Raw genomic sequence first — 12,693 nt, 5'->3', positions numbered from 1 at the left:
AAAGGTCCACCCCATTTGGTGTGCTCAGAAGCCCTGAGTGCACACAAAAGCTTGAGAATGGTTCTCTTTTGATGGTGATTTAAGATAAGGTTGATCTAACCTTATGTCTTTTTTTTTAATTAACATGGATTTGAGAGCTTTGGCTAGTGAAAGCATTTAATATAGTCAGCCTGCGAAAGCCATAAGAATTAAGTGATTTTTGATGTGTTGAAAAGTTTATTCAATTATCTACATTTTGTATTTTTAAGCTAGAAGCAAATTTCTCATATATCAGAAATTGTATGACAATCAAACAGTTTCTGTTTTGACGGATTCAATTGCTCATTTAAATAAGCTTAATCCTATTTATAATTACAAGTATTTATTATTTGAAATTTGATCTATCTAGATAAGCTTAGATCTTTCAATTGATTATTTATGGTCATATTTATTAATTTAGAACATTGACTTGGTCATACAGATTTCATTTATATATTTAAATTGATGTTATATGAAACATGTATATACATGTATAGCTTCTTTAATTACTATGATTATTTCAAATAAATAAAAATAAAAGGAAGATAACCACTTTCTTAATTAACAAAGTCATCCCTGTTTAGCTAATATTTTTAATTAAAATAAGGCTCTAAAAGTTATAGAGATTTAGGGATACAAAAAACAAACATTAACAAACACAATAATTATGAATATATCTCAAAAAACAATATTAACAAAAACCTTGTTTGACAAATCATGATTTTGAGTCAATATATGCATATTTACTAGTATACTAATTGGTATTACAATGAAAGATGTACCAAAAGTTTGACCTTAATATAATGTGCTCACAATAATTACCATTACAAGCATCTGGTGGTTTAATATCGTGTTTGTGATGGAGTCAACTGGGTTCCTCATGGTTCCAATGTGGCTGTCGCCATCACCAAACTCTGGTGGCAGATCTACATTAGTAGGCGAGGTTGCCGTCTTCCTCCTATCTCGCTCTGTTTCTCATTGCACCTACATCACCTAAGGTAGTCTGCTTTCTTAAAAATGCCTACAATGCTTTCTTAAAGTTAATGCAACTAATTATAATTAATAATAGTTACCATCTTACATCTTAAGCAATTAATTCCGTAGCTCACGCTCATGAGGTCGGCTCAATGGCCCCTGGGCCGACCGAGCCCGGTCCATTGGTTTCGGACTATAGCTAACCCTGACCCAAAACCGGCACATGGTGTGCAGGGTTGGCTTGGCTGACCGGGCTGCCCGACCGGTTGCCCACCCCTGATAGCGAAGGGTTCGACATAATAGGAAGGGAACCTAACGCAGCACAAACAACGGATTCGAGCGGAGCGAACGGACTCGTTTTCTCCTTCGCTCGCGCGTCTCTTGTCCTTTTTCCTCCTCCGACGCTGCGTGGGAACGCCTAGGGTTTCTCTGCAACGCTTCCTTCAAGGTACGATCTTTCACCTCTCACTCTCTCGCTTCTTTTCTAATCATCTCGTGACTTTCCTTCGAGAATCGTAACGGTTCGTCGCGTCGAAGACCGCAATCGCTGGATGGGGATTGAGGGGAAATCTGGTTTATGTTGATCTTTTTCACTCTTTGGGTTCATCTCCGTTTCCAACTCGACTCGTCGTTGTTTCATGTACCTTGTTTTCGTCGATTCTCGGTTTCCGTTTCCCGAATAGGAGTTCGTCCTACGTTGCGGTTGTTTCGTAATGTTCGGGGTTTTGTTTTTTCACATAAAGATTCCCTTTTTCGTGTTATTTTTGGTTATTTTGTTGTTTTTTTGGCGGAATTGTTGGTGTTATATTTCTGTTTTTTTCGGGTTCTTGTCTAAAACGGTTTGAAAAACCCTATTTTGTATTTGTTGACTGGAATTTGAGTTCGTGCATGATTGATAAAATGGTTACCTTTTAGGTTTTCTTCGTGTTTTACCTCTTTTCTCTTTGATTTTTCTTTTCCGATTCATATATCTATTTTTTGAGAGGAATCGAATCGTATACTTTTTGTTCCTGTTTTTTACCCTGTTATTGCTATTTTTTTACTCAAGTGGAATCCTAAGTTCACTCTTAGTGGCTGAGCGCGTGAGGACGCATCGAGGATGCCATGGCAATTAGCTATCTTGAGCTTGCTATGTTCCGTTCTGATAAATCTAAGACCTTGGTGAAGACAACTTGGTATTTTTCAAAAATGTTAGGTCTTTCATGAATTGTCATAAGCAAAAAGGATATCTTAGTAAACTACCTTACATGATTGCTCGGTGTTTCTTGGTTTATTCTTGATCTTTTTTTTTTCTAATTTAAAGAAATTAAATCATTTGTGCTCAGAAAGTGCAGTAATGGGTATCATACAATGTGCATGTTGCATAAGTTGTTTGAAGTGTAAACACCACACTGCTCTATTTTAGCTACTTATTATTAAAAAATGGGTCAGATATGAATATTATACACGTAAGTAAGTTGCTTAAGTAGAAACATCTGAATGAGGCAACTATACAAGGTTCAGGTGGGTAGAGTTTTACAAGTAAAACTTTTAGTCTGTATATGCTTTTATGCTTTATATATATGTATATATATTTATAGAAAAACATTCGGTAATGGCTTAAGAGTGTTAGTCGATGCCTAGGCAGTAGATGTCGAAACAGAAAAAGATTAAGAAAATGCATAATTTACAATAACATATATTTGTAGAAGACTTAATAGAATCTACACACACACACACACACACATATATATATATATATACATATATTTAAAAAAAGAGAGATTAATTTATATATCTACCCTTTAAAAACAGTATATATATATATATATATATATATATATATATATATATATATATATATATATATATATATATATATATATATATATAGGTAACAAAAAGACAAGTTTGGGATTAGACAGGGGCTACTCAGCGCCTAGTTGGCCTAGGAGGGGACTACTTGGATTAATCAAAACCTTTTAAGTCCAAAGCGCCTAAGTGCTCTAGATTACACACTGACTCGATGCCTAGGGCATCTAGGCGCCTGGTTGTCGATTTTGAATACATAGTTAATGGCACCACTACATCATGTTGTCTCTGAAAGTCCTAGGTCCATGTTCTTTGGATCCAATCGAAACTCATAGATGTGTTCAACATGTTCCAAATAGTAGGAACCAGCTTTTGAATCATGTTTTTTTTCGATGAAAAAGCCCAATTTATTTATTACCGCAGGCAATATTGCACATTGTAGGCCATTGATTTTTGAAGCATTATAAAAAATACACTTACATGTCTTAATCAAATGATTAAATAGCTGATTCCCTCTAAGCAAAAGATGTAGATAACGTCTATAAGGAATATTGGTCTTGATTATTTCTTGTTGAGGGAAAATTTTGGGATATTATATAATTTTCAATAAATAAAAAAATATCAGTATAAAATGAAAAATTGAAAAAATAGCATAAAACAAAAAAATTGGACAAGCTTCATTCCTTTTTCTCATCTTCCTTCTTTACTCCTTTCCTTCCTTCTTATCTGCTCTTTTTTTTTCTGCTGTATCTGGACCAAAAGAGGCGAGACCTCACCTATTATATCGTGATGATATTGTGATATTATCACAATATATATAAATTTTCCAACATTTTTAAAATGCCTTCATATTTTCCTTTAGAAAAAGTTTTTGATTTTTCAATGATTATATTGCGATCTATATAGTCAAAAGCGCTAGGCGGTGCCTAGTGGGTAGACCCCTAAAAAGACATCCATCTCACCACCCACCATCACCCACCTCCCCGAAAACCATGCCAGAGAAGCTCCCCCCACCTCCTCTCTCTCATTTTTCAAGATTTTCCATTTTATTTTTCTCATGCTACCCAAACAAGTGAAAATTTTTCATTTTAGAAAAATTATCATATCAAAACTTCTCATAGGCAAAACATTTATTTCCTATGAGAGTTTTTCTTGCTTTGAAACATGCCGTAAGTGTATTTCAATGTTCTAAAAAACATATTGGAAGGGTCAGAGATGCGGACATATTGTAGCATATCTTCTCGTAGGATACACAAAAAAAGGACACTTAAAAATTTGCAAAAAATAAATTATCACAAAAAATCAGAAATGATTGAAAAATAAAAAGATTACTAACATAAATGTGCACCATTGACATCAGGTTGACTACATAAAGCTTGTCACTTAGGTACAGGTGCATGTTCAGGTATGTGTACAAATGTATGACACAAGGATTTTAAAAAGTATGGGTATAGGGGTACGACAATATATATATATATATATGGATCGGATCAAGATCTGCAACTATAAACCATTTTACTAGCATTATGTATAATATAAAATTATAAATAAACAAATTTTTTTGTAATTTAAGCTATCTTTTAGTAGAAGAAAAAGATAGCGTACTTTGGTAATTTAAACAATTTTTTTTTGGTTAAAACTTAAAAGAGGGGGTGTAGGCTATTTAAGTGGATGAGAGGGGAAAAAAACCTTATTTTGTTCCTTCTCTCTCTCTCTCTGTCTCGTGCAAACCGAGGAGAAGAAGATGATGATGGTGATGGAGGAGGAGGAGCCTTGAAGGTTTGTCTCTCTCTCTCTCTCTCCTGCTTCTCCTTCTCTTGTTTCTTCTGTCTGGAGAGGGAGAGGGAGAGGGAGAGGGAGAGGGGTATGGGCCTGCCCCTTTGACCAGACACAAACTTTATTAAGAAAAAAGGGGAGTTTGGATATTGTCTGATTTAGGTCCGAGCCGACCCAGCCAAATTGCACCAACACACACCCAGTACCTCTATCCCCATGTCAACACTGGTACTTGGGGTATATGGGTGTACCCATGTGACATAGACATAGACATAAAGTCATTAACATAGATGTTATGAAATTTCATTGCATAAAAGTTTTGAGACAAGTCAAAACAACAAAACTCATCACTCGTCTTTATCATCAAACATTCAACTTTCTTCCATCTGTTGTCGTTCCTCTTCATCTTCATCATTTAGTAGTGCATGGAGGACTTGGGCGCATGCCAATGCTTGTAATGCCCATTCGTTTCTTCTATTTCTTTCATTCAAATCTGTTCGTAACTCATCCTGTGTTTATATGGAGCCTTGTTGCATGCTCACATTGATGGATCAAGCTTCTGTGCAATGTGTTTCTTTATGTGATGCAAGCCCTACTGAATCAATAAACCTCATAACCTACATCTCAGAGTCGCATACCCCCTTTTGCACTCAGAAACTTCATAGTATTCCATGCTGTGTCATTAGCAATTAGACGACATAAGGCCATTGTTAAATCTAATCACCATAAATACAATTAGTTAAAATAAAGTATCACTAAATATACAAGCAGAAAGGTTTCCATATTCATTACAGAAGTTACAATTACAATTCTATAGAACAAATGCTAGGACCAAAGTCCATAAAAGCTAGCACTCAAAAAAACACACACACACATTTTATATATATATATATATATATATATATATATATATATATATATATATATATATATATATATATATATATATATATATATATATATATATATATATATATAGTCATCTTCAATATTTTATCCCTTTACTATGGCATCCAATAGCCTGACATGGTGATGAGTCATCTTTATCTTCTGAACCAGGGATGACCTCTGGTAATTTTTCCCTGACAAATGCTGCATGTGCTTGCACATTTCTTTTATAATCTTCTGTAAGGTTTGCAAGATGCTCAACACAAATATCAAATGGAATATGATGGTTGCATAATCATACGATGGAGTTGCTATTATTTATAACACGTCCTTTAAATTTATACAATCCAATGTGAATTACAAAACCACAAAAGTCACACTTTACTATTCCTCTCAACTCGTTCTCAAGTCCATTGATTTGCAATATTCCCCGGCTAGATTGATCGAGAGGCATCCTCCACCCTCCATTGGCCTCTTAAAGCATAATTTTGAGGTTTAAGAGCACACAAAAATGTCATTTAGGGTGAAAATGGTAGAACTAAACTTAGTAACACACCTAGGGCTCAAAACAAAAAAGAAAGGTTGGGGGTCAAAATAAAGAAATATTTTGTAAAAATATAAAACCAGCGCTATACACTTGGTTTTGTGTTTTAAGCCTTCCTCCAACTTCAATATTGTACAAATCACTATGTAGTCAAAAGCGCTAGGCGGTGCCTAGTCGGTAGACCCCTAAAAAGACTAATCGACTAGGCGAGGCTAGTTGGACTAGTCGATACCCCAATTCAATATAAAAAAAGTACACAAAATACACATAAAAATATGTTTAATTCTTTTTGCTAATAAGATGATTTCATCACACAAGTACAAAATTACACATGCTTTCACAAAATATATTAATATACATAACCAGAATATACATATATATATATATATATATAATTATTCATAACATATTCATTATAATCAACAAAATATGCTTTCGACCTTTCACAAAAGCACAATAACATATTTATATATAAATAACATATTACATAATTCATAATGCTCAACATGCTTTCAAGCTTTTATAGAAAAAATCATTAGAAACAAACACACACATATATAAAAAGCATAATCAATTAAAATTAATTGTGCATGCTTTCAATGTTTCATAAAAAAATCCCAAAACAAAGAAGCAGAAACACACAAATATAATAATTAGCCATGTTTTCATGATTTCACAGAACAAATCACACAAGCACACACATACATATAATTATATATACAAAAAATAACAATATATATATATATATATATGATTAATAAATAATAAATAATTAAACTGCCCTCATGCCTAGGCGGAGGCAGCTTAGTCACCGACTAGGCGCCTTAGTCGGTGCCTAGTCTGCAAAATTGGTACCTTTTAAGGTACCCACCTAGGAATGGCAAAGCCTAGGCTTTTTACTTAGCCTAGACCGACTAGTTGGGGGCCTGGGGCCTTTGACTACATAGACAAATCAAAATCTTAAGGCTCAATTTTGGAGGTTAGAGGTAATAAAAAAGGTCGTTTAAAATGGAAATTTGTAGATTTAGGGTAAAATACTCGCAAAAATTCTAGTTTTTGAGGTTGATTCGATCTTAGAAAACAAAAAGCAGCTTGAAAATGAGGTTGAAGAAGGGAGAAGGCCCAAAAATGGGGTAAAAATATGATCCCTGGGGCCTTAAAAATGGCCCTCACAAGTGGCCGCTCGCCATTTTCTCACCATCAGAAAAGTAAAAAAAAGAGTTGACTTGTATGATACAATACAACGCACTCTTGTATCATACGATACGGTTCGATATAGACCAATAATCTTAATAAATATGATAAAGGTGTATATCGTATCAGTTTATGTACCGACATATGTTTGATTGTGATCTGCTCTGGGAATTTGAATTGATATATTCAAGTTTATGTGAGAGCTTTCTTGATCTTCACTATTTACAATTGAATGTTGCAAATTGCCTCTATGTAGAAGCATGTACTCTCATGGATTATGAGCGAGAATGGAAAACCCTTCATGGTCAGTTGAATTCTTTTTGTACTAGCCTTCATTATAAATTACATGCATTTATAGGATGCCTTAAAAGCTTTTGGTGCGTATATGTGCGTGCATGCATGTGTGTGTGTCAATGGACGTTGGTAAAAGTCAAAATCATGTTGGAGCATGTGCTATATGCTTGTGCCTATGTTCTCTCTGTGTGGACATGTGTATGTGCTTATGGCTGTATTCTTGTGTGTGTGTGCATGCGTGCATGTGTGAAATTGCTTTGTGCGTGTGCATGTCTCCTCTGGGGTGGAGGATCCGACACTGAGTGTTCATATATGAAGGAATTACTGTATAATTCTACCTCTGCATTTGTTTAGAATGCATGTGTTGCCTTTTTCATTGTCCCATTTTTTGAGAAAGTTATCTTGCCCTTTTCAGGGAAGATTTCTAATTGCGTATCATTTTTGGCACGTCCTTTTGTTTTTCTAAAGAGGCTTTCCATTTTCTTCCCCTAATCTCCATAGTTCCTCCAGTTGATTTGACTGTATTAATTGCATTATAAAGATTTTGGACCGGCTTCTTGTCTGTTTTTGTGAGGAAAGCATTGACTTTGTTCATGGCAGGTTAATTGTGGAGCTAAGCTTGAGGATATGGAGCAGACTTCTGCATTTGTAGCTGACTTGTTAGTCTCTTTGAAAAATGAGGATCCTACTGTTGTAAAACGATCTATTGTTAGTGGCACACATTTGTTTTGCAGTGCCCTGGAAGAGATTGCACTGCAGGTTGATTTGTAATCTTTGACATTTTTATATTTGAAATGAAAATTGGTTCTTTAAGAAACTTGGCAGTTTCCACCAGCTTGAGTTACTTCTGGTTTCATGTTACCCGTCCTTATGGTTTATACAGAAGACGTAGGTGGCATAGATAATTAATGCTCAGAATCTTGGTAAATTAGGGAAATAAATTGGGAAACTGCAAAACTAATATTAATTTTTGGCATTTCTAAAATCTCTGGTTCTAATTGTTGGCATAAGAAATATGACACAGTTTGCAGTTTGGAATGAAGAATTAACCAAATTGTGCGTACTATCCTTGCATATTGTTTTTTAACCAATGGTTGTTGCACGAGTGTGACTGTTAGAGTTGATAAGGCGCAACAGTCATTTGTTCAAAGAGTTTAAGGGATCACAATGTTCTTTTACTTTCTACTATAGCTTTCCAGTCATTATTAACAGGGTAAAACAAAATGCTTATATCACGGTCTTAAAAGGGCTTATGAATACCATCACAAGTTTGAAAGGATTTAGTTAGAATCAGACTGCAAATATTTGCAATTGCTTCCTGAAATTAACGGGGGTAAAAACTGTCTTGTTCATTTTATGATGAATCTGTCATTCATTCAAGTATAGACCACCAATCCATGCCTCCCTGTTCTTTCAACTTTTGGCTGGTGTTTGGCTTTTGTTTCACTGGGTTCATTTAGTTTAATCCAAGCAAATCATGATCAATCATCAAAGCCCCATAAGTAATAATTTTTTTTGTCAAGCCTTGTTTAAAGTTGTTAAGCTGTTACTTGTTGGCATCGTTTTTCACTATGAGAAAAGAACAGAAAAAGCAAAGTAGAGGAAAAGTATTAAAGAAAATCTTTTGAATCTTCATCTGAATAATTAAATTTAATCCGGGTTGTATTTTTGTTCCTAATAAACAGTTTACAAGGATCTGCAAGTTGGTAAAACTTTGTTGATCATCCATCTTATGTAGATGAATATTACAGAAAGATCTTAATATTGAAAGACTTCTATAACATGCAACATCAACTTTAAACATAAATTTTAGGGAGTTAGTTTTGTGCTTGATGAAACCTATGATAAATTTGTGCTCTATCTACTGACCTTCCCTTGATTTATCACCACTCTGCCAAAATACTCTGATTTCTTGCACCATGCGACCTATGTGAACATGTATAATCTGAGGTAATTGTCATTGCTTTAAAAATTAAGTGGCTTAATGATCATTAATATAAATCTTTGTATATTGCTATCTCACATGGGCACAAAAATGACATGGATATCTTACATGAGCATGATTATGTTCTCAGATGATGTGTGTGTGTGCACGTGTGTTACCGATACGTGTATCTATATGTATACACTGTTTATAACTCCCACTTCTTGTTGCACAACCAAGTCCAAAGTTCAATATCATTAAGGAATACAATTATAATTGTATCAATGTTAGACTATAAAACATATAAAACATATAAAACAAAGTAACCAAGATCAAGATCATGAAAGAAACTTGATGTCACAGACTCTTGGTTCAAAACTATTATATATATATATATATACACCAGAGTAAGATTCTTCTTCAAAACGGTGAAAGATCAACAACCAATATTTCACAAAGATAAGCATCTCTTGGAAATAGTCCAAATCATTATTTTTTCAGTCAAGTCAGAATATTAAAATAGTAATTTGGCTGTGCCAAACCTGATCCACGGGTTAGTTTTGGCTTTCTTGTGACTTCATTATTTTAGATTCCATTGCCTACCTTCAAAAATTGTAAAAGTCATGGATGCAAGTGTTTTTTTGCTTTCATCTGATCCTCTAGATGTGTTTATCGTAATTGAAAACAGGTAATAGATTAGGTATTTTTCATGTTCAACCATGTTTTTTAGAGAGATAAAAAAGCAAAGGCTCATTGCAGTAAAACATGATTATAAAGATTCACTTTTTTCTTTAAATCAATTCGATCCGAAGCATGTTTTTAGTAAATAAGTTTGAAAAAACTTGTCTAGAGGTTCATACTACGCAAATAACTGCTGCAATTATGATTTCTTGATGGGGCTTAACGTGCATAGACATGTATGCGTTCTTGCATATATATATATACTGCAAATTCTTATTGCATAATTTCAATGCCAAGTGGAGAACCATGATTAGTTGGGAAAATAAAGATAATAGTGTCAGTCAAATCATTTGTAGATAAGAAAAAAACATAGTGAAAGTCAACATGTATGTATGTCAGCCAAGCACAATTTTCATGTTTTTTTGTGCCTTTATTGTGTAGTTATATTTAAATGTATGTATGCGTGGGTATTGAATTTTGGTGCAGTGTAATTCGCTTATTCATTGATTATGTAAGCTAGAACCATTTTTTTGTGTGTATTTTCACCTTAGTTGTAAAATACTATTGATGCTAATAATGTATGTCCTAATTTTGGTACTGGAACTAATCTTGGTCTCCTTTCACTGAATTATACAAGAATATTAGATGACTAGAGGTTTCTTGCTAATTACATTACTCGTGGTTGAATGAAATTATTTTTTTTACTTCTGTAGTTGCTAGGTGCAGTATATATCAACCTTTTATTGCTTTTGGTACAACTGTTAATTTGTTTTTGATACATTCTCTAGCTTATACTAATTCTGTTTATTTTAATAAATGCTAGTTTCTTCAATCTGGTGAAGTTGAGAAATATCTTCAAGAACTCTGGCTGGGGATTTCCAAGTTCAAGGATGCTGTTTTTCATATTTTTTTGGAAGTATGCTCCTTTTTTGTCATTTCTTTTTCAGTTATTTCCTCTTTTTTTTTTTCAGATTATTTGGTTTAATAGTTGGTTCTATGATGAGGTTATGGTATGTTGCTGGTGTCTGCTTTCTTGTATCATCAATTTGTTTAATATATAGGCGGAGACTGTACACAGTGTTCATCTTACTCTCTGTTTTGAATTTAGTTGGTGACCACTTTGTGAGTCTAAGATAAAAGCCGAACACATGGCACAGATTGTGGCAAATGTTCAATATGTACAAAAAAAATCTTTGAGTTGTAATTCACACAAGACACTTTCTGGGGATTCGGTTTCTGAACACTGTTTCCCTTCAACGATGATAACACATTCTTGTGAGGGCAGGAGGATCTTTTAACAATGACCGATAATGTATAATTGTTAGAAAAACATGTTTTAAGCACTCCCTTGTATCACATCAGTTAGTAAATTCTGCTTGGCCAATTTATCGGGATCTTCTATGTTAGCAGTTTTTCTGTATTTCCATTTTCCTTGTTTACCGTGGCTAGAGATAGGTGGTCTCAACCTGCTATTTTCATGCTTTTGAGATTTTGACATACATGAATGTCATTTCTTCTTGCAAACACGATAGAGAGGAAGGGTTGATGGGTTTCCTTAGTATGATAAACTATCCTAACTGAGGAAGATATATGAGCAAAAAGAGCTGGTTGTTAAAACCCATAATCACGGGTTTCCAGTTCATGGCAATGACAATTTGGTTTCAATGAACTGGTTTTTGGAAATCCGAAGTAATATAATTAAAATGATTGAGCATCATGTTATCTTTTGGCCCTTTTGAAAATTGTAGTGGAATTTTGGTGTTTCTTCCTTTTCTTTTTCCCTCAGATTAAACTATTTAATTGGTTTTGTATGCAACTTTTCTCGCCAGCATGTTGATGTACACTTTGCTAGTTATCATAAAAAAATGGATAGTTGTGTATTGGACCAAGATTTGTTGGATATTGGCAGTTACTAAATGGCAGCTTAAATCATGAGAGCCTGTCCTTTTTTGTTGCTGTTAGAAAATTTTATGGACCTATTCTTGATGCATTAAGAAGGCCAAGATAATTGCCCTCAGTATTTTTTCACCGCGAGGGACGGCTTCCAAAAGTGTTTGATTATATTTGATTTTCATTCGTTTATGTGAATGTTTATTTTAAACATGATATTTGTTCGGATGTGCTGTTTATTATTTTTGTTCAAGAAATATAAAAAGAAAATAAATAAATACTCAATTTTTTGTGAATGGAGGGGAGTTCTTGGCACTTGCTTTTGCCTTTAAGTTTATATTTTTGTTGAAATGGTATTATCATTATAAATTCACCTTAGTTTGGTTCAATAAAGCCTCCAAGGGCAGAAACTAACATGGGTTAACGAAAAACCATTTAGGTTCGATTCTAAATGAACCAGATCCAACTCATATGTCTAATCTGGGCCATGTAACTTAGCTTTTGACCCAATCTTGACACATTTAGTTCCAGAACTGAATTAAACAGGATCCAACGAATCCGATGTTAAAATAAATAATTAAAATGTATATATGTATATATATACCTTTGTAATTAGTCATAACCCATAAGGGTGTTTTGGTCTTTTTGTTGGATCTGTAAATAGATAGTCCACTAGGGACTATATTGTAATTGTCTTTTTAATTTTTTTATTTTCTTT

The 12,693-nt window shown here is 33.9% G+C and overlaps 1 protein-coding gene across 1 annotated transcript in view; it reads left to right on the top strand.

Moving 5' to 3' along the window:
* Positions 1–1,298: 1,298 nt before the first annotated feature.
* LOC149844800 (uncharacterized) overlaps positions 1,299–12,693 on the top strand; it is a 93,665-nt gene continuing 82,270 nt past the window's right edge. The window contains exons 1-3 of the mRNA XM_089995288.1: positions 1,299–1,441; positions 8,081–8,239; positions 10,909–11,001. Of these exons, the coding sequence (XP_089851414.1) occupies positions 8,108–8,239; positions 10,909–11,001 (225 nt within the window). The 5' untranslated portion in view covers positions 1,299–1,441; positions 8,081–8,107. The remainder of the gene's footprint in view (positions 1,442–8,080; positions 8,240–10,908; positions 11,002–12,693) is intronic.

This window comes from Nuphar pumila, chromosome 2, assembly GCF_984573655.1.
Source record: "Nuphar pumila chromosome 2, dmNupPumi1.hap1.1, whole genome shotgun sequence".
In the NCBI taxonomy this organism is placed as follows: Eukaryota; Viridiplantae; Streptophyta; class Magnoliopsida; order Nymphaeales; family Nymphaeaceae; genus Nuphar; species Nuphar pumila.
Note: the sequence above shows the minus strand (reverse complement) of the source record. Positions and strands in the feature narration are given on the sequence as shown.